The sequence below is a fragment of the Emiliania huxleyi genome (genome assembly GCF_000372725.1).
Source record: "Emiliania huxleyi CCMP1516 unplaced genomic scaffold EMIHUscaffold_45, whole genome shotgun sequence".
Lineage (NCBI taxonomy): Eukaryota > Haptophyta > Isochrysidales > Noelaerhabdaceae > Emiliania > Emiliania huxleyi.
In genome coordinates, this window is record NW_005198611.1 from 327,157 (window position 1) to 347,465 (window position 20,309).

Sequence of the window (20,309 nt, forward strand, 5' to 3'; positions counted from 1 at the left end):
GCCCCGCGACCCAGTCCAGGTCGTTTGGAACAGAGCGCATTCCGTGGACGGTCACGGTCCAATCCGGCAGGGCGAAGTAGGCGGAAGAGTGCTCCATTGCCATGGTGAGCTCGAAGCACTTCTTCCCCCCGTGTTTACCGAATTTGAAGGGGCGACCGCCGCAGCTTCCGTTCACCACCTGAAAGCCCCAGTTGTGCTCGTTCAGCTCGGTCGACCAGAACGAGGCGGTCGCCTTGTGCCCGGCATGCCCGCCCACTGCACCGACTCGCACGACCACGTGCGCCTCTGTCAAAAATGAGCCGTTCACCGTGAGCGCGCCGTCGTGGATCTTGAAGATCGCCTCCTCCGTCTTGATGTTGACTGAAAGGCCCGGCGCAGACAGAAAGTTGTAGAGCACGCCGTGGCGGCCGCGAAAATCGGCGGTGCCTCCAAATGCAAAGTTGAGATGCGGGTCCTTGAACACATTGCTGGTGAGGCAAAGGGGCTTGGCCATGTTGTAGCCGTTTTGTACTTCACCTCCCTCTCCCTTTCTCCGTGTACGTACTTTTAGCTCGCCCTCCGTGTATGGAGGCGCAGGGGTTGGGTGGGGCAGGTAACGCGCGACTGCCGACGGAGTGGGAGGTCCAACCATGATGCGTCCGTCCAGGGACGCGTCCGAAATACCCGAGTTAATGAGAGCGGACTCTAGATAGTCGGGGACTCCTTTTTGTGCCAGTGCGCACCAGTCCCGTGCCGGTGTTGTGCGAGAGAGTTTTGTTGAGCACTTGAGCACTGGATAGGGTCGATTCCGCATGGTACGGAAGGGGTGTGTGCGCGGTGTCGCAGGGCCATAACGCTTTGTCCCACGAGAACCAAAAACAGGGTAGCCCAAGAGCGAGGAGCTGCTTGGTGCTTGCACGTTGTAACCTGTAACCGCCCAGTCGTTAACGTAACCTTCAACTTTCATGCCTTTTCCACGGGGACTCCACATGTGTACACAGAGAGCGGCACCGTCGCCCACAAAACGCGATAAACCGCCCCACGCACAAAAGGGGGCGCTACTAGCTCTGCTCGGCAGCTACGCGTCGTCGTCGTCGCCGGCATCGACAAAGCGGATGATCGTGCCGTTGCCGGCGAGCTGCCACACGTCGAGCTCCGCGTACTCCCTGAGGCACTCGTCGAGTGCCTCCTGCGTGAGGCCGCGCGAGAGCACCTTCGGCAGGATCTCGGCGATCGCAACGGCGGGCGCCTTGGACTTGTCGCAGTGCTCGCGGATGATGCGGTAGACCTGTGAGACGGCATCGCCGCGCTGCTTGGCCTTGTCGCGGTCGTCGTCGCCCACCTGCAGCACCGACGACTTGGAGAGCGACATGAGGCGCCGCGCCTCCACCACGTCGTCGCGGCTGACGGTCCCGCTTCGCCGCAGCCGCGCGAGCGCTTGCGAGAGGCGCAGGATCGCGAGCAGCGTGCGCGCCGAGGTGAAGCCGTAGCCGTTCTCGACGTTCTCAGCGGCGTCCTGCCTCATCGCGACGTACTCGTCCACCACGTAGGCGGCCAGCTCCGGCGGCACGGAGGGCTCGATCTTTGTAATGTCTGCGATGTATGCGCGCATCAGCTGCGGCGAGACGGGGTCGAACTCGAGGGCGGGGTGGGTGGAGAAGCGGTGGACGTAGGTGACGTGCTCGGCGAGCCGCTTGTCGTTGGCGTGCGACGGCCGGTCGAGGATCAGCCAGAGCAGGTCGAAGCGCGAGAGGAGCGCGGCGGGCAGGTTGATGTTCTCCTCGACGGAGCGGTTGGTGTTGTAGCGCGAAAAGGCCGGGTTGGCGGCGGCGAGGACGGAGGTGCGCGCGTTGAGGGTGGTGGTGATGCCCGCCTTTGCGATCGAGACAGTCTGCTGCTCCATCACCTCATGGATGGCTGTCCGGTCGCCCTCCTCCATCTTGTCAAACTCGTCGATGCAGCAGATGCCCATATCGGCCAGCACGAGCGCGCCGCCCTCGAGGACCAGATCGCCCGTCACAGTGTCGCGCACGACGGCGGCGGTGAGGCCGACGCCGGAGGAGCCCTTGCCCGTCGTGTAGACGGCGCGCGGCGCCGTGTTCGCGATGTACTTGAGCAGCTGCGACTTTGCGACGCCAGGGTCGCCCATCAGGCAGATGTTGACGTCGCCGCGGATCCGCATGCCGTCCGACATCTTCCGCGTCGCGCCGCCGACCATGAGGAGCAGGAGCGCCTTCTTGACGTCGTCGTGGCCGAAGATCTCGGGCGCGATCGACTGGGCGAGCTTGGAGTAGACCTCGGGCTCCTCGGCGAGCTCGTCGAGCTCCTCCTGCGGTGGGCGAGAGGCGCGGGGTGGGGCGAGAGGCGCGGGGTGGGGCGAGAGGCGCGGGGTGGGGCGAGAGGCGCGGGGTGGGGCGAGAGGCGCGGGGTGGGCGAGAGGCGCGGGGTGGGCGAGAGGCGCGGGGTGGGCGAGAGGCGCGGGGTGGGCGAGAGGCGCGGGGTGGGCGAGAGGCGCGGGGTGGGCGAGAGGCAGGCAGTGCGGCAGGGAGAGCGAGCGGCAGCGTGCGGGCGGCTCCCGCCCTCCTCCCCTCTCCGGCCGCCTCCCCTACTGCGCGGAGCCGCGCGCGCCTGCATCTCCGCGGTCGGCGTGAAGTCGACGGAGGACTTCTTGTGCTTCTCGACGCTCATGGCCTCGAGGAAGGTGTTGGTGATGAGGCCCGCCTGTGCGGTCGGGCGGCGGGACGCGCGGCGGTTCAGTCGCGCGGGTCGAGCAATGGGCGGCGAGACGGGGAAGCGGCGAGCGAAAGCCTCGGCGGAGGTGGCTTGGCGGCCGGGGCGGAAGCGGAGGGGGCGAGGCGCGCCTTGAGCTGGCGGAAGCCGGAGGAGGGGACGGGGAGGAAGACGCCCGAGATGGTGAGCGTGTCCCCCGCCGCGCACTGGCGCGTCATGTCCCCGTACAGGTGGACCGTCATCGCGCGCGGCACGTGGCCCTGCGGCACCTGGTCGGGCTCCTCCTGGATCTTGACCTCCTGGAACTTTTCGAACTTGGAGCCGCGCGTCTGGCGGCGCGCGGCGCGAGGGGGCGGTCGGTGTCGGCGTGGCGCGGCACGGGAGGGGCGGTGGGGGGGGAGGTGCGCGCGGGGTCGTGGGGCCAGTGGGGCCCGGCCAGGGCTTGGGCGGCGGGGCTGGGCCGAGAGGCGGTTCGTGCGCCTGGAGGTGGAGCGTCATGCCGTTCCAGTTGGTCTGCGGCATGAAGGTGGTGCCGTGGACGAGCTGGTACACCTCGGTGCCGTCCTGCTCGCACGTGTACGTCGCCACCTTCATCTGCGGCTTCACCTCCGTCACGCGCGTCACGATGCCCTTGAGCGTCAGCAGCGAGCCGATGTGCTTCGCCTTGACCTGCCGCAGCGGCACCGACTTGTCCTTGACGCGCGGCAGGACGAAGACCTGGTACCGCCGCGTCAGCTCGGCCGGGACCTTGTTGTTGGGGTCCACGCCTCCCACCGCGTCGCTCGCAGCCGCCGCCGCCGCCCGGGTACGCTCCTCCATCAGGACGTCAAAGACGTCGCGGTCGGCGGCGGCGGCGGTCGGCGCGGGAAGCACATTGTCGATGGCGCACGCGATGATCTCCTTGTAGCGCAGCGTGTTGCGGCGGACCTTCTCCGCCATCTCCTCGCCCATGTGCTCCGCCACATCGTCGAGCTCGATGTCGACGCGCCTCGCCTCACGGTTGGCGACCTGCTCCAGCACCTTCATGTACTTCCGCAGCGGGTTTCCCACCTCATCCTCCTCGGTGTAGTCCTGCAGGAAGGCGCCAAGCTTCTCGCCGTCCTCGTCGTACGTGTTGTCTCCAGCAGGAGCCGCGTCCGACTGCATATCTTTGCAGCTTCGCGCCAGTGTTTCGCGCCAAGAATCCTTATGAACAGCGCCGAAAAAAATGTTTGCGGTTTGCAAAGCGCGAGGACGAACCAGTGGAAATCCCGTTGTCAGCTGTTACGATGCACCTGAAGGGGACCCCAGCGCCGGCATCATCCGTGAAGGCGCAAGTGTTCGAAGAGAGAGTGGACCTGCCTGAGGTCCTGAGCAATGATATGAGCATATGACTGGGCGGCAAATGATAGCGGTGGGCGTCAGAAGACTCGTCCTTGCTCGAGGAGAGCTCGATAGACTCGAGGGGCCAGGATATGCAGCAAGGAGGGCGGAGCTGCGACGAAAGGCGAAAGAAGCCGCGAGAACAAGGGACCGGCAGGCGGCGGCGGCGTCGCAGAACGAGGCAGAGGAGAGCGACGCGACAGAGGAAGAAGCGACAAGGGAGAGCACGACGAGAAGGGGGCGACCGCGAGGTGGCACGAAGGTTGCAGCGAGAATCGGAGAGAGAATGCGAAGAGAGATAGGAAGAGGCGGACGCCCAAGGGTGGGCGACGGCTAGCGCACCACACCCCTCTCCTTAAAATCCCTGTGTGGTGGCGGCGTGGCGCCGTCCTCCCATCCCTCCCTTGGGTTGTCTGTTTTCTTTCTTTCTTTTTAAGCGCGAAGAGCTCTCCCGCGCAAAATTGAACCACTCCTTTCTTTTCTCCTAAAATTCTTTCTTTCTAAAAAGAACTTTGAGTTTTTGTGTCTGTGTCGCTCCAGCGTGCCGTCATCTCCTGTCCCGCGTCCACCCCACACACACCGCGCTGGTGACCTACCTTCCTAAAGCCGCGAAATTTCTCCGAAAAGTAAAATTCTTTCCAAGGTTCAGCCACAATATGCCACTCACGCTCGAGCGGCTTCGCGAGCTGCAGTCCGAGTGCCTCGCGGACGACCTCGAGCTGCCGGCCGAGGCGGTGGCGTGGATCGAGTCCGAGGCGCGCGCCTACTTTGAGTCGGGAGGCGTCGAGCTGCCGCGGCCGCGAGGGCTTGAGTCGGCAGAGATCCACGCGTTCTACGACATGCGGCGCGAGGAGGCGCGCTCCTCCTCGGCCGTGATGCTAGCGGCCCTGGCAAAGACGCTCGGCGGCCCGGCCGCGAAGCCGCCAGCCGAGCCGGCGCCGGCGGCCGCGCCCGAGCCGTCGTCGCCGGCCGACGCAGACGCGGAGGCGCTCCTGCGGGAGACGCTCGGAAGCGCAGAGGTTTGGCCTCAGCTCGCAGCGGCGCTGCGGGCGAGAGGCGACGCGGCGAGCGCCAGCGCCCTCGCGGCTTGGAGTAGGGAGGAGCCACAGGCGTTGCTGGCAGAGCTGGCGTCGCTGGGTCTCAAAATGGGGCATCGGCAGCGGCTGTTGCTCGTGCTTCAACATCGGTGATGCTTTTTTTATCTTAAGGGCTTGTTTCACAAGCTGCGCTCGCACACAGAGACACTGAGAGCTGCAGGTGCAGCAACATCGGTGATGCTTTAATTTCATCTTAAAGATGCGCTGCAGGCATATGCGCGTTTGCTATTCGAAAAAATACCGCGACTTACTCGGTACAGGAAACCACTCCCCGCTAGCAACCACCACACACACTTATGGAGCTCCTCTCTCGCCCGCCTGTGTGGCGGCGGCGGCGCCGGCGGCCATGGCGACGCTGACGGCGGCGGCACTCGCGGCGGTGACACTCGTGGCGGCGGCGCCTGGGCAGAAGAGGTCGCTGCAGTGCGCTGGCGCAGCTGGCGGCGGCGGCTGGGTGCGGCGGCTGGCGGCGGCATTGCTGGCGGCGGCCATGCGGGGGCGGCGCTGCTGTTTCACAACACACATCACACAAGCTGCGCTCGCACACAGAGACACAAATTAATCGCACCCACGTCTCCTTGACAGCCAAGCCGCCAGACGCCAGCACGCAGCAGTGGCGGGTGGCGCTACAAGGCGCCTTGGCAGCTGTAGACTTGTGTATAGAGTTACTGACGTAGAGACGGGCGCTAAAGCCCTAAATAGCGACGCCGGCTCATTTTTGCCACCCCCACGCCCCAGGGCGGCAGGGACCCAGTCCTCTCTCTTCACTGTACCTCTAGCTCTACCGCTGCCACCCCACACTAGCTTGCCACTTCCGCCGGCTCATCGCGCCGGCCTCGCTCCCCCTCTGCCTCTCCAGTGTGACCCCTCCCGCCGCGGGCGGCCGCGCTAAATTCTGGGCGAAAGCAGCGGGGCCACCGCCGCGCGCTAATTTGCCGCCCACTGCCGCTATGGGAGGCCCGAGAACTGCTTGAGCTGCGCCGAGACGTTGACCTGCTTGTAGACGAGGATGGGCTCGGCGCCCCCGACGCGGGCGTGGATGCGCGCGTTGAGGTCGACGTAGGCGACGCCCTTGCCGGCGGGCTTGGGGGCGATGTCGTGGAGCAGCTGGAGGAGGGATGGCAGCTGGGTGGCGTGGAGCTCGATCGGGTAGGCCTGCGGCAACAGAGGGAGGGGGGAGGTACGGGACGTCATGCGCACGCCATGCGGGCAGGCGAAGAGGGGGGGGGGGGGGGGCGCGAGGCGCGCGCGTTTGGCGTGAGGAAGCCGTTCTCGGAGGGCGGCAGCACGATGGCCTGCTCGAGCGAGAGCTGCGGCAGCGAGACCTGCCGCACGGACAAGTAATAGTCACTGGGCGGTAGTGCGGAGGCGGCGCGGGCTGTCACGCGGGCCAAGGGCTGGGGGCAAGAACTCTCTCGCACAAGACTCGATCTCGCTGTCCTCGCGGTGCTGTGCCTGCCCCACGTGGACGTCCTTGTACAAGACCTCCGCCTCGAGGCCGAAGACGTAGAGGGTCGCGTCGAAGGGGTTGGAGAGGGCGACGTACAGGTACTGGTGCAGCGTGGTGCCTACCGACGCGTGGGCCGTGGGTAGAGGCGCCCCTCCGAGCAACGTACAGCTCAGGCACGCAGCGTCGTGCCCGACAACGGGTTGAGGAGGGAGGCGACCGCGACGGGGATGTCGAGGTCGATGTAGGCGCGCACGACGATGTTTGTGCAGCCGCCGAACTTGTCCGTCATGCCGGGCAGGAAGGCGCGTAGGGCGGTGCCTGCGGGCGACGACCGGGTCCAGGGAGGACTGAGGGAGGCGACGTCGGAAGTGACGTATAGGAAGGGCAGGCGGAGAGGGGCGGCGGGGCGGCGCCCGTGGCGGCGGCGTTGAAGAAGGGCTGCGACGATCCGACGATGGAGGCGATGAGCGGCGTCGGCCGGGACGTGAGGAAGTGGTTGAGGACCTGCAGCCAGTCGTGTCAGAACACACGCTCTGAGGGGGGGGGGGTCTCGTGCCGCGCGGTGTGGTGTGCTTGTGTGGGGAGATGAAGCCGCTGGGCGCACGTCGGCGGTCTTGACGAGGTCGTACTCCCGCTCCGGCACCGAGAGGAAGCCCTGCACCTGAAACCAATCCGACTGGCCGCGCCCGAGCTCGAAATCGGCCTCGGTGTTGACCTCCGCGAACTTGACGCCGAGCGACTCGGCCGCGGGCCGCTCCGTCTTTGGCCACGAGTCGTCGGTATAGATGTCGATCGAGAAGACGTCGAGGTCTTTCAGCACAAAGGTGGACGGGTTCGTCACACGCGCGTCGACCGAGATGAGCGCCTTTGTCAGAGGAAGGTGGGCGGGGAGGGCTCTCATACACATATAGGGAGGCGAGGGAGGGGGAGGGGAGGGTGTAAGAGGTTTCAGTGGGGAGCGTAGGTAGCGCCTTGCCGGCCGGCTCGGTCGCGGGAAGGTCGGTGAGCTTGAGGGCGCCCATCTCGACGTTGAAGCCTTGCGCGCCGTGGAGCACGACCGACTTTGCGAAGGTCACGCCCGGGATGCGCAGCGTGCCAACTGTCTGGCACATATCCTTGCGGAGAGTACACCCGTGGTCTGTGCCGCGAAGCTCGACCGCCAACACCTAGGCGGCCAGGCGCGCCCGTCACATTCCTCTGACTAGCCATCTCGAGAGTGACTCCCCAAGATCACCGCGTAGAGCTCGACGGTGAACTCGTCCTCGTGCACCACCGCGCGGGCGATCTTCTTGAAAACGGCCACGTCGTCCACCACCAGTTGGCCCGCCATCTGCGTCCTGATCTTGCCGCCGCCGCCGAGCGGGCAGGGTCGGGAGGAGAGGGTGCCGAAGCGCTCCCCTCGGAAAAAGAGATTGATCTCCGCCGAGCCAAGCGTAGCCTGCGCGCCGAAGAAGAGCAGCTCCTGTGCGTGGGTGGTGGGAAGGGGTGCGCGGTGAGCCGCCGACACGCGCGGAGTCGGCGAGGAGAGAGAAGCTGCGGCTGGGCACGGGAATGGAGCCGGGCACCATGTGGATGTCGATCAGGAGGTCGAAGACGTACATCCCGACGGCGAAGTGGGTCCACTGCGACTCGGGCTGCTGCAAGCGGATCTGGTCGACCTTCATCTCGAAAAGTGCGATAATGCCCTGGGCCGTGGCGAGGGGATGGGGGCGAGACTCATGTTGAGAAGGTGGACGCCGATAGAAAGGAGGGGGGGGGGAGGGGGGAGGGAGGGGGAGAGGCTAGTTCGCTCCGTGCCGGGAGCGCCGCGCCTGCACAAAAGGCTTGCCAATCGCCAGCTTGATGTCGGACGGCGGCGGCTCTGCCGGGCGCGCGTAGAAGAGTCCAGCGCAGACGAGCAGGGCGAGCACGGGCGCGAGGCGGAGAGCGCGTGCCCCGCGGCTGGGCTTAGCCGCTGCTCCCGAGGTGGGGAGGCCCTCGGCGGCCATTGTTGGGGGGTGCAGAGATGTGGCAGGCGCCGAGGTTCGCTCCCCCAAGAGAAACGAGTTGGTACTCCGAGTGCCCCAGGATCAGCCCAAATGGCCACGCATTCACAACCCCGGCCGACGCATTCACGCAAGTTACACAAGAAGTACATCGGTCATTTCGTCGGAACACATCCCCAAAAACCGAAGTCTCAACCGCATGCAAAACACACAAAACTCCAGGCCCCAAATGATGTGTGAGTGTTAGAGTTGTTTGGTATTGCTAAAATCTCTCTCACACATGCACGCGCAAAACAAAAACACAACAATCTCACCCGCAGCCGTTGCTGCCTCGAGTCGTCATCGGCAAGTAATGAGCGAGGAAGGATGGGTTAGGATGGGGCTGCCATGTCGTAGATCTCAGCCAACGACCTCGAGATTCGCAGCCTCGAGATTCGCCCTGTGAGGGTACCATACCTCCGGGCCGGTGAGTGCGCCGCGGCCCAGCACGACCGTTCCGGAGAGGGGACCCGTGCCGCTGTTAGCCCCGGCCTGGTCGTCTTCGCCTCTATCCGCGCCTGTCAGCCACAGGGCCGCCCATCGTCCAGGAGTCCTCAAAAAGCCGGACGGAAGAGCGAAGCCATCGGGTTACACCGGCGTCGGGGGCGCCTGCCTGCCCGCTTCCCCGCGTTCGCCCAGCGAGTCCCAAAAATCGCATTTCATCACGTCGTCCGCGTGCACCGACACGGGCACGTCGAGCGCGACGTATGGGCTCACGTTCGGCTCGTACATCGGCCATCGCACCGCGTCGGACTCGGCGCCGTTTGGGCTGCCGTGCTTTGCAAAGTTGGCCCAGTACGTCTGCATCGTCGCCGTCATCACGTGGTCCCGCGGCGCGAGCACGCCGGGCAGCGCCCACGTACCGAAGAGGATCGGCAGCTCCACGCCATGCGACACCGTGCAGCCCTGGTCGAGGTAGTCGACCCCGACCACATGGTTCGCGTCGCACGCGAGCACGAGTGCGTTGATCGGCGACGCGGCGCGGTACGCATACTGGTACCAGTAGGTAGCGTGGCCATGCGCCTGCAGCGCGCGCAGCGCCCGGCGCGTGCTGCAGCCCATCTGCGCGTGGGTGAAGAAGTCGGCAAGCCGGCGGTTGTGCGCGCCGCGCGGGTCGAGGCCGCCCGAGATGTTGAGCCCCGGCCAGCCCGTCTCGTACCTGCCGACCGGGTACGCCTCGTTGATGCGCCGCACCGCGCGAGCCGCGCGCTGGCGCAAGGGAGCGTGGCTCTCCCAGCCCTCCTCGTACGCAGCCATGTAGGTAAGAAGCCGGTCGTACCCCGTCTGCGTGAGCGGCATGGTCGCACGGCCCTTGTCGAGGTAGCTGGCGGAGAGGACGTCGATGCAACCCTCGCACAGGTTCGTCCCCATGATCACCTGCACCCTGTCACCTCTTGGCGACCTGTTGACCCTCCCTCGCCGGATGAGGGCCAGCGGCATGTCGGGGAGCTGCTGGCCATCGATGTTCGCCTTGAAGGGCATGAACTGCCCAAAGGCGCCGCCGCGCTCCAAATAGGGAACAAACGAGTCGGCGCCGGTCGAGAGCGAGTCGGGGAAGGGCCACTGGATCACAAAGTCCAGGTACGACTTGACCACCTTGTCGATGGGAAGCTCCCGCAGGCAGCATAGCCGCGTCGACGCGTCCTCGCAGCCGAGCGCCGCCGCGTACCGCCTCCCAAAGGCGCGCGCGTCCTCGGCCGTGTCGTAGTACATCCGCGTGTCGCATGCGCCGCTCTGCATGATGGCGCGTGAGAAGAGGCCGTTGCTCCTCGGCGAGACGAGGTGCTGGCACACGCTCATCCCGCCGGCCGACTCTCCAAAGATGGTCACACGGTCGGGGTCGCCCCCAAAGTGGAGGATGTTCCGCTGCGTCCACTGCAGCGCGAGGGTCTGGTCAGCGAGCCCGAGGTTGCCCACGTCAATCTCATCGAGCGCGAGCCAGCCCGCCGCGTGCAATCGGTAGTTGGCCATTATCACAACCACCCCCTGGGACGTCGCCAGCCTGGTCGCATCGTACATGCCATATTCATACTTGTCCCCTGCGGCGTGAGAGAGCGGCCTCGGAATTAGGGCGGCTGGATACGTGCGGCGTGAGAGAGCGGCCTCGGAATTAGGGCGGCTGGATACGTACAGGAGGGGCGGCTCTGGGCGGCGCGGCGTGGGGCGCGCCCATCATCCAGCCGCCGCCGTATATCCACTGCATCACAGCGCACGGCTTCTCCGAGGTGCAGCTCGCAGGCACGTAGATGTCCAAGTAGAGGCAGTCCTCCGACCCCACCGACAAGCTCATGTTGAGAGCGAGCGCACCGATCGGCTTGAGGCCCAGCCGCCCGTCGATGACCTTGAACTGGAAGCACGTCGAACGGCCGTGCTTGGTCGTAAACTTTGGCTCGGTCCACGCGCCAGGATCGCGTGGAGCGGCAAAGCGCAGATCCTGCGTCGGCGGCGCGGCGAACGGCACGCCAAGCCATTTGCGGATCGTTGGCTGCAGCACTCGGTCCTGCACACCCTGCACCGGACCCAGGTGAGTCGTGGCCACCGGACTGCACGGCCGGAGCGGAGGCAATGGCCCGCACTCGCAGTCCACCACGCAGCCCAGCGGCCGCGGCAGCGGCAGTTGTGGCGCTAGTAGCATGGGCGGTCGCGTTCTGGCGTTTTGCCTTTGGACGCGACCGCACCGCCGACATTGGCGCTTTTGTGTATCTCTCGACACTCGAGACCTCGAGAGAGCCGAGGACGAATTTTTTTGACGGGCAATCCTCGATGTCGGCCCCCCGTCGGAGCGGGGAGCGCGCCAGGCTGGTCGTCGTCGGCGGTGTTAGGGTGCCGAACTTCTGAGAGGTTCACGAGAGTTGAACTCTACCCAGCTGCCGAGGTGGGCAGATAGCGGCGTAGCCAGAAAGAGTGTAACCGAGGGCGGCTGATCGTGCTTGACTGTAGCAGAGTGTAAACAAGGCCAACCTCGGCACGGCCACACTCGGCCACACTCTACCACGCACCCCGACCCCGAGATGAGCCCTTCCCACCTGGCACTCGATGTGACTGAGTGTGGCAGAGTCCGTGGAGTCAGAGGGTGCCTTCGTTCGGCATTGAAGAGTGTTCATGAGCACGGCCGACTGTGCCCGACTGTGGCCGAGTATTACTGAGGGCGGAAGATAGCAGCAGAGTGCAGCAGAGTGCAGCAGAGTGCAGCAGAGTGCAGCAGAGTGCAGCAGAGTGCAGCAGAGTGCGGCTGAGTGCGGCTGAGTGCGGCTGAGTCTGGCGGATAGTCCTGGACCACACAGCACGGATGGAGCCGCCGGGCGCAGCAGGCCATCGAGCCACCGCACGGGGCGCGGGCCGCGTCTCCCCGCCAGCCCTCTTGTTCGAGTCTCGCACCCACCGTGCCGGCGGCCCGGCGGCCGCCGCGCCTGCCGCCTCCTTCCTGAATGCACAGCCCCCGGTTCGCGCCGGGCCGTTCTCCGCGACCAGTCAGAGCAGCCTGTCCTACTCGGTCACGCGACGACAGCGGCACGCGAGCGCGGCCCTCGCCACGGCCGCGCCACAACAAGAGCTGGCCAAAGGCTGCGCGGCAGCGGCGAGACGCACATCGCAGCGGCCGAGGCAGCGCGCACCCGCCGAGCGTAGACTGCCTACACGCAGGCCGTGCATGTGAGCTCTCCAACGTACGCGCCGTGCGGCACGACCAAAGACCGACGCCTATCCGGCGAGACAAAAGAGCACCGACGGCGACGCCGCACATCCGTGTAGGTGTTTAGGTGCACGTCGGCCTCTCGTGCCGTGCGCAGGAAGAGAGAGGCGCTGCCAGAAGCTCGCGCGGGCGAAGTGGTAGAAAGATCGTTGGGGAGCGCCAGGCCAGAAAGCCCGACAGCCGTCGAGCGCTCGGCCGGCGCATAAAAAAAGAAAAACTCTTCACCTAAATACTAGTGGGCCCTGTGCCCAGCCCTCTCCACGCCGCGATGCGCCCCCCCCCCCCCCCCCCTCCCTCGCCCTTGCAAAAATCCTGCAAAGGTGGGGACGTGTCTGTCCTCAACCCCAGCCCTAGGCCTAGCTTGGGATGTCCGTTTTATATTTATTTACTAGTGGGGCCACGGCCCAAACGAGCGAAACCGCTGGAAGCGGCGCAGCTCCAGGGCGCTCACGTGGCCAACCATCTTCATGACTGTGGCAAGCTCCTCAACGCTATGCGTGAAGGCCCGCCCCTGGGCGAAGAGCTGATGCCGCTTCACGTAGCGCACCACATTCTCATGAGCGCGATTGAAGCGCCTCTTGTCGATGCGTCGTCCGGGACCGCTCATCTATCCAGCCCTCGGTGACTATCCAGTTGTCAATTTGCGTGCCCGCCCGGTACGTTGCGTCGTTCGCCATCGCTCTCAGGTCTCGCCCCACTTCGGTCAGCATGCTGTTGAACATCTTGTCTGAGAGAGTCCGTTCCTTTCTACCTCTGCTTCGTAGGAAGGCCTCCGTCTCGGCGTTGAAGTCTCCACCGATCATGTACTCCCCGTCGATTCTGTCTAGCTCGTCCCTTAGGCTCTCCCACGCGTCTTGCGCTGGGTCCTTTGTTTCTGTGTCGTCCGTTCCTCCCCTCGCCGCCACCTTTATCTTAGCCCGTCCCCTCACTGGCATGTAGACTCCTATCTGTGTCCACTCCAGTCCGCTTGCCGCGTCCTCCATCTCCACTTTCACGACGCGACCTCTCACCACCTCTTCCATGGCCACCTCACCCTTCCCGTCTCTCTTTGCTTGCAGGTGGTCTGGGTCCCACACAATCAACACCCCCGCTTTGAGCGCGCGCGAGGCCGGGTCATTGTAGGCTGGGGTCCCGCACGCCTCTATCCCCATCGTCTCTAGGTACTCTATCACTTCGCGCATTTCCTTCTCGCCTAGGTGCGTATCCGCCAACGTGGCAAGCCACACCCCTCCTTCTGTGCCCACTAGTATTTAGGCGAACAGTTTTTCTTTTTTTATGCGCCGGCCGAGCGCTCGACGGCTGTCGGGCTTTCTGGCCTGGCGCTCCCCAACGATCTTTCTACCACTTCGCCCGCGCGAGCTTCTGGCAGCGCCTCTCTCTTCCTGCGCACGGCACGAGAGGCCGACGTGCACCTAAACACCTACACGGATGTGCGGCGTCGCCGTCGGTGCTCTTTTGTCTCGCCGGATAGGCGTCGGTCTTTGGTCGTGCCGCACGGCGCGTACGTTGGAGAGCTCACATGCACGGCCTGCGTGTAGGCAGTCTACGCTCGGCGGGTGCGCGCTGCCTCGGCCGCTGCGATGTGCGTCTCGCCGCTGCCGCGCAGCCTTTGGCCAGCTCTTGTTGTGGCGCGGCCGTGGCGAGGGCCGCGCTCGCGTGCCGCTGTCGTCGCGTGACCGAGTAGGACAGGCTGCTCTGACTGGTCGCGGAGAACGGCCCGGCGCGAACCGGGGGCTGTGCATTCAGGAAGGAGGCGGCAGGCGCGGCGGCCGCCGGGCCGCCGGCACGGTGGGTGCGAGACTCGAACAAGAGGGCTGGCGGGGAGACGCGGCCCGCGCCTCCGTGCGGTGGCTCAGTGCTACCGTGCCGGTGGATTGTGTGTGCTGCCACGCCACTGACTGGCCGAGTGCAGCAGAGTGCAGCAGAGTGCAGCAGAGTGCAGCAGAGTGCAGCAGAGTGCAGCAGAGTGCAGCAGAGTGCAGCAAAGTGCAGCAGATTGCGGCTGAGTGCGGCTGAGTGCGGCAGAGTTTGCTTGCCTGTGGGAGAGCGCTGCAGCGCTCTGGCTTCCGTCCCAACGGATTCTCTGGGTGTGACCGAGTGTGGCCGAGTTCGTGTGCTGACTGTGTGCGCAACCGGACGACTATTTGATTCCCACCTGCACTCAACCACACTCTGCTGCACTCCTTCACTGTAACAGAGTTTGACCGATTGAGGCCGAGTGTGCTGGAGGGTGCCATCGCGTGGCAGAGCCCGCCAGAGGGCGACCGCGTCGTAAAAATGTGGCGGAGTTCAACGCTCGTGAACCTCTGAGTTGAAAACGAAGGGACGCGCGTCGTTCGCGCGCATCGTCGAGGGTCGCTCCGAGAAGCTCGCTCGCGAGCGAGCTTCTCGGAGCGACCTGGAGGAGCGAACTTCTCGGAGCGACCTGGCCCGGGTCGCTCGTCGAGACCTGGCCCGACGAGCCCTTTGGCATATGTTGCGCACTCTCATGGCGGTTGAACGGCCTGGCGATGTTGAGTGGCGCGCTACTGCAGCCGCTCCTTCCGTCTCAATTGAAGAGCCAGCAGCTCGGGCCAGCGCTATACGGTACACTGCAGAGCTTGTGCAACGCCTGCGGCTTCAGCATAGCGTTTGGCGCGGTCGCGGACCGTCATGGCCCAAAGCGTGCGATGCTCATGTCTACATTGCTCTCTGTCTGCTCCACTCTATGCTACCTGCTGCGCGGGAGCGGCCTATGGCTTCCCTGCACCGGCCGTGTGCTGGCTGAGGTGGCCAAAGGGTCGCTCCAGCCGCCGGTGAAGCTGCTCGCGACGCGACACGGCACTGCGGCCGCGGCGGTGGGCCAGACGTTCGGCGCCCTCGGGCTCGGCTTCTCGGTTGGTAATGCCATCGGAGGTAGGTTGAGCACCGGAGGCTTGACTGCGCCACTCGGGCTTGCCTCCCTCTGCGCGACGGCCAATATTCTCCTCGTCGCAGCTTGTCTACCTCACGTCGACCCCGCCGCGGCCGTCACGGCCCAGCGGTTCGGGTACACCTCGCTAGAGCAAGGCTACCTGCTTGCGCTCGTGGGGTGGGAATTTGGCGTCTCGAACCTGCTGCTCGTCCCGAGTCTCGTGCAGCAGCAGCGGCTGAGCCGGCGGAGGCTGCTGCACGCCGCGCTCGGCTTGATCGCGCTGGTGTGCGCCGCCTGACCTCCCTCTCACCTCCCGTCCACCTTCCCCTCTTCTCTCAAGGTCGCTGCTTGCCCCACTGGCACGGCCTCACCTCCCGCTCCCGCCCACACCTCGGTCTGCCTCTGCCCACAGGGCCGGCTGGGTCTGGCGTTGACAGCCTCCTCTCGCTCCCTCGCCGCCTCCTCCGCGGCAAGCCACGCGGTCGCCGCCCGCCCCCAAGGCGTCAGGTCTCCCTCTCCTGCGCGCCCACCCGCGACCTCCGCTGCGGCAGGTCTTCGTCTGCTGCTTCCTGCCAATCACGCTCGGGGTGGGCTGCGTGCTCACGTTGCTCACCGCTCTCCTCGGCGAGGCGTGCCCCGCGGAGTGCCGCGGATCGCTGCTCGGCATCGGCGACTCTGCTTGGTCGCTCTCGCCGGCGTGCTCATGCCGGCGGTGTCGGGGCAACCCGCTCTGCCATAGAGGCCCGGCGCTCTCCGCTGGCCCGACACGCAGACCCCGTCTCTGAACAGGCAGCTCTACGAACGGCTCGGCGCCACCGCGCCGGCGCTCGGCTCGAGCCTGCTCTGCCTCGTCGGAATGACGGCGGCTTGGAACACATCGATGCCCAGCAGGACAAGCGGAAAGAGGCATAGAGCTAGGCGAGACGAGAAACGGGAGGCCGAGCTGACGCCCGAGCTTCTCGTGTGCTTGCGTGCGGTACCATGATCCCGAGAGCCGTGACTGTAAGTATGTGTGCGCGGGGGGAGGTGGGCGCTGGGCGGAGCGGTCCCTGGACCCTGCGCGGTCGCGCTCGCGGCGGTGTGTCGGGGCGTGGCGGCGGCCCGCCGCGCGCGCCCCACGCCCACGCGCCACGGTGGGGCGTGGAGCACGCGCTGATTACACAGTACGTCTTATTTTTGCGTCGTCAACACACATGCGTATATCGAGACATCAGTAGAGCTTCGCGGTGTACATGCCGCAGCGCAAGCCGCTGCTCCCCCTCATGACAACAATGTGTCGACCCGCGGCTCGGCGCCAACCCCCCCCCCCCTTTCGTGATACGAGCCCGCGCCCCTCTCTAAAAGACTAGCCTGTAGGTGACGTACTTGCCTGCAGTCTCACTCGGCCGCACGATCTTGACTACTTGCCCGCGCTGCAGGCCATAGTAGCGGGCGACCGGGTCCGAGACCTGGGGGGGCAGGGCTGGCCGTGAGGCGAGCGCGACGGCGGGCCGGGCGGGCCTGGGGCTGGTGTGGCGGAGGCGGGAGGCGGGAGGCGCGAGGCGGGAGGCGGGGGCGGAGGCGAGGGCAGAGGCCGGGAGGCGGGAGGCGTGCGCCTGCATGCGCGGGAGCTGGTTCTCCTTGAGGCGGTACCTCTTGAGGAGGGTCTGCTTCTCCTCGCGCGAGAGCACCACGTGCATCGGCACCAGCACGTGCTCCGTGATGTTGACCAGCAGCTCCGCCTCCTGGAACTGCTCGAGGATCGTCCCCTCCTGCGCGCAGATCTCGACGATCGCCTGCTTGGCGAAGGCCGTCAGGCTCTGCTGCACGACGAGGATGGCCCGTTTCACGTCGTCCTCGTTCATCCGATCCATATACCTGTCCGTGGGGGGCACCCCCGTCGAAAAAACGGCACAAGCGGGGCGGCGCTGCCACCGCCGCCGCCGCGCCGCCGGTCCCCCCGCCCGCGCACCGCTTAATTGGCTTGACGCCAACCTTCGGGTCCGTCGGCCAGAAGACAAAGATCTGGTCGGTCGGGTCGTCCCGCCGCTGCGCCTGGATGGTCAGCCCCTCGCGCTCGCCCGTATACGACCGCGCAAAATCCTCCTCGCTCATGTCAATGTCGGACTGGTCGATCATGTAATGGCGGTCGCGAAGCATCTGGTGGATTGTGCGCCGGACACGGTACAGCCGATAGACGGTGTCCGACATAACCTTGGGCTGCCCGACTGGGGTAGCAGGGAAAGCTGGACCGCTGGCCAGCGCGCCGTGGAGCGTCGCACCACCGGCTAAAGAATTCCTCGCCTGGGCCCGATGCTGCTCCGCGCCATGTGCAATGGCGTTCGAGTGAACGCCGTGCAGGTAGCCCGTGCCTTTTGGTGTACCCCATTGTACCGCGTCCTGTTGCCCCCAAGGCATTTTGTGATTGATCTTCTTTGCATTTTGAAAAAACAAAAGAACCTGGCGACTTTTTGTGGCTGCAGCGTGGTCCGTGGTGCGTGGAGCGTGGAGCGTGGTCCGTGGAGCGTGGAGCGTGCAGGCGGATGGGCTATTCGCGGTGCGGGTGTTTTCTTCAAGTCACACGCGTCACCCGATCCGGTCCCACACCGAACCACACGGCACGCAGGAGCCGTCTTTCCTCGTGCCGACCTTGCAGCAAGGGTGCGCGTCCACAGAGGCACCGAGGTGGACGGTACTGCGGCCGACGTCTTTCTCGCAGCAAGGCGGCGCGTGGCGCGCCCAGGGGAAACCGCCTGGGGGAGCCGCGCTGTTGACAAACCCGACGCCGAACGTGGTGCAGGGCATGCACACGGGCGGCGCCGGCCCCTTCAGCGCCTTCTGCGAGCGGGGCCGCGGAGTAGGGGTGAGGCCTGGACTAGCGGTGGGAGGCGGCGCAGGAGGGGAAGCCCGGTCAGTACAGTCAGCGCGCCTCCCAGCAGCTGGCGTCGGTGCACATGAGGATGGTCGAGGGGGATTCCTGCAGGGGTCGGGGCGAGGCGCGTGGGGCGAGAGGCAGGGCCAGGGAGCAGGGTGCAGTGCGTGAGTGTCTACCGCACGCCGTGGGGCTGTGGCTGCCTCGCGTGGCTAGCTGGAGCGCGGCGGCGGCGAGAGCGGCGGCGGCGAGGGGCGCACCGGAAAGGCAAGATTTTGAGCGCAGTCGGGATTGCGCTGCATGACCGTGGCGGTAATGCACGGCATGGCGCTGGACGCGAGAAACGGCGGCGGCGTTGGCGAGGGAGGAGGCGGTGGGAATGCGCCGGGTTGCTCATAAAAGTTCGGGGTGCACCCTTTGGCCTTGGAGTGCCAGTTGTTGTGGCAGAAAACGAGGTCGCTCCGTCCAGGAGTTGCACAACCAACCTCGAGTCTGAAGCATCAGGAGCGAGTAGAAGACGCCGTTTTCGACGGCGGTGGCAGGGTGGCTGGACCTCACGCCTTCCCCCCTCCAGCCCAGCCCGTCCTCGCCGCCACCGCCGAGCAAGTTGAAGGTCGGTGAGGTGAGCCTGGAGGAGGGGTCGTGCCCGCGGCGCACAAAGGTGCACGCCGGACAGTGATCACAGTGATACAGTGTTCCATGGACGTGTCCTGCTTTCCCGCGTCCGCGCGCGACGAAAGAAAGAAAGAAAGAAAACACACAATCCAAGGGAGGGATGGGAGGACGGCACGCCGCCACCACACAGGGATTTTAAGGAGAGGTGTGTGATGCGCTAGCCGTCGCCCACCCTGGGGAGTCTGCCTCTTCGTATCTCTCTTCGCAGTCTCTCGCCGCTTCTCGCTGCAACCTTCATGCCACCTCGCGGCCGTCGAGCCGGATGGCTTATGGTTATGCTGTTTTCTTTTGGGGGGGGCTGCAAGTGCGTCTAGAACAATGTGCGGGAGTAGTGTGCGATCCCTATCGCTACCTCCACATCCACACGGCTGCGGTGCACGAACCCTGACGGCTCCGTGCACCGCAGACTATACCCAGCACGACCCTTGTTGGCCTGCCGCCTCGCAGGTTTCTCGGTCCACTGGACCAGCCACCGGCGCCCCGGCGCCTCCTCTATCTTAGTTACCCCTGCAGGGTAAGTGATGGGGGCGGGTCCCCTGGCGCCCCTGGCGCCTTTCTTGCCCGTCAGCGCGTCGTCCATTTTCGCCATGAACGCCGTCCAGTGGACCCGCGGGAGGCGCACCAGCTTGGACTTCTTGTCCGGCACCGGGAGTGGCTCAACACGCCCACCAACCTCATACTCGATGCTGGGCTTCATGCCCACCATCGCCTGAAAAGGGGAGGGGTGCCATCAGAGAAGAGCAGGGCGAGGCGTGCGGCGCCGCGGCACGGGTGTACCTCCCAGTCAGCTCGCGAATCGCGCTGGAGTGGTATGTGTCTGGCGCTCGGCTCTCGGTCGTTTAAGCGGACGACGATCTGTGCCAGGCACGTCTCGGGCGGGCCCAGTCGGCGGGCAAACCACCGGATCCCGCAGCCCCGGAAGGGGGATCCGTAATTCTTGAAGTGTCTGAAGGCCCGACACACACGCGTGATCAGCTGCTGGCGCGTCGCGTGGGGGTCTTTCGCCCGAAGAAATGCCAGCAGCCCATGATGGGCGCATCCGCAATGGTAGTGGTCGGCCGGCTCGAAAGGCGGCTCGTCCGTGTCGAATATGATCCCTGCGGATGGGAACCGCGCGCGGGGTGAGGGGCGAGAGGAGACGCCGAGTGCGCAGCCGGGCTCGCGCACTGCAGGGCTTGCGCCAGCCAAACGTCTGGGCTTTGGTCCGTCTTGCCAAAGTCCACCTCGAGGGAGGCATAACTTCTCGAGGTTCTCGAGGTGGATCCTGGCTGGCCGGCGTTAATGGGGCCGCTCAGCGGTTTCTTTTTCAGGCCGTGTATTCTCCGAACGTTCGAGGCACGACCGGCGAGCGGTAGGGGGGGGAGATTTTAGAAAACTCTTGCGAGCGGTGACCAGATCAAAACAACCACAACACCACCACCACCGTGCCTCGTCCTTTTGGTGAGCGCTGTCCGTGGCTTCGAGAGAGAGAGAGATTTTTTAGCAATACCAAACAACTTGGCTTCGTGACGCGCTGCTCTCGCGCCCCGCTAGCGGGTTTCCCCGGCGCGCGGCTCT

General features: G+C 65.5%; 7 protein-coding genes across 7 annotated transcripts; 2 read left to right on the forward strand and 5 right to left on the reverse strand.

Moving 5' to 3' along the window:
• Positions 1–1,057: 1,057 nt before the first annotated feature.
• Positions 1,058–3,735, reverse strand: EMIHUDRAFT_310913 (hypothetical protein; the record flags this gene model as incomplete). Its single annotated transcript, XM_005768689.1, has 4 exons — positions 1,058–2,308; positions 2,638–2,700; positions 2,871–3,038; positions 3,262–3,735. 4 exons carry the CDS (start codon positions 3,733–3,735, stop codon positions 1,058–1,060), a joined length of 1,956 nt encoding a protein of 651 aa, XP_005768746.1.
• Positions 3,736–4,727: 992 nt separating this feature from the next.
• On the forward strand, positions 4,728–5,845 carry EMIHUDRAFT_210674 (hypothetical protein; the record flags this gene model as incomplete). Its single annotated transcript, XM_005768690.1, has 4 exons — positions 4,728–4,943; positions 5,058–5,257; positions 5,379–5,422; positions 5,754–5,845. 4 exons carry the CDS (start codon positions 4,728–4,730, stop codon positions 5,843–5,845), a joined length of 552 nt encoding a protein of 183 aa, XP_005768747.1.
• Positions 5,846–6,116: 271 nt separating this feature from the next.
• Positions 6,117–11,277, reverse strand: EMIHUDRAFT_210675 (hypothetical protein; the record flags this gene model as incomplete). Its single annotated transcript, XM_005768691.1, has 11 exons — positions 6,117–6,323; positions 6,458–6,493; positions 6,654–6,736; positions 6,796–6,895; positions 7,223–7,483; positions 7,647–7,733; positions 7,853–8,080; positions 8,184–8,303; positions 9,113–9,160; positions 9,237–10,681; positions 10,770–11,277. 11 exons carry the CDS (start codon positions 11,275–11,277, stop codon positions 6,117–6,119), a joined length of 3,123 nt encoding a protein of 1,040 aa, XP_005768748.1.
• An 858-nt stretch (positions 11,278–12,135) lies between these two features.
• On the reverse strand, positions 12,136–12,525 carry EMIHUDRAFT_451532 (hypothetical protein; the record flags this gene model as incomplete). The annotated part of the gene is made up of 2 exons (XM_005768692.1): positions 12,136–12,274; positions 12,342–12,525. Coding segments are annotated over 2 exons (323 nt in total), but the record flags the coding sequence as incomplete, so codon positions are not given.
• Positions 12,526–14,843: 2,318 nt separating this feature from the next.
• Positions 14,844–16,211, forward strand: EMIHUDRAFT_102916 (hypothetical protein; the record flags this gene model as incomplete). Its single annotated transcript, XM_005768693.1, has 3 exons — positions 14,844–15,509; positions 15,778–15,938; positions 16,016–16,211. 3 exons carry the CDS (start codon positions 14,844–14,846, stop codon positions 16,209–16,211), a joined length of 1,023 nt encoding a protein of 340 aa, XP_005768750.1.
• A 352-nt stretch (positions 16,212–16,563) lies between these two features.
• On the reverse strand, positions 16,564–17,416 carry EMIHUDRAFT_421838 (DNA-directed RNA polymerases II 24 kDa polypeptide; the record flags this gene model as incomplete). Its single annotated transcript, XM_005768694.1, has 3 exons — positions 16,564–16,726; positions 16,859–17,083; positions 17,178–17,416. 3 exons carry the CDS (start codon positions 17,414–17,416, stop codon positions 16,564–16,566), a joined length of 627 nt encoding a protein of 208 aa, XP_005768751.1.
• A 214-nt stretch (positions 17,417–17,630) lies between these two features.
• EMIHUDRAFT_436566 (hypothetical protein) lies at positions 17,631–18,543 on the reverse strand. Its single transcript, XM_005768695.1, has 3 exons — positions 18,338–18,543; positions 18,135–18,182; positions 17,631–18,043 (listed from the first exon to the last, which is right to left on the reverse strand). Exons 1-3 carry the CDS (start codon positions 18,401–18,403, stop codon positions 17,792–17,794), a joined length of 366 nt encoding a protein of 121 aa, XP_005768752.1. The 5' UTR covers positions 18,404–18,543; the 3' UTR covers positions 17,631–17,791.
• Positions 18,544–20,309: the final 1,766 nt, after the last annotated feature.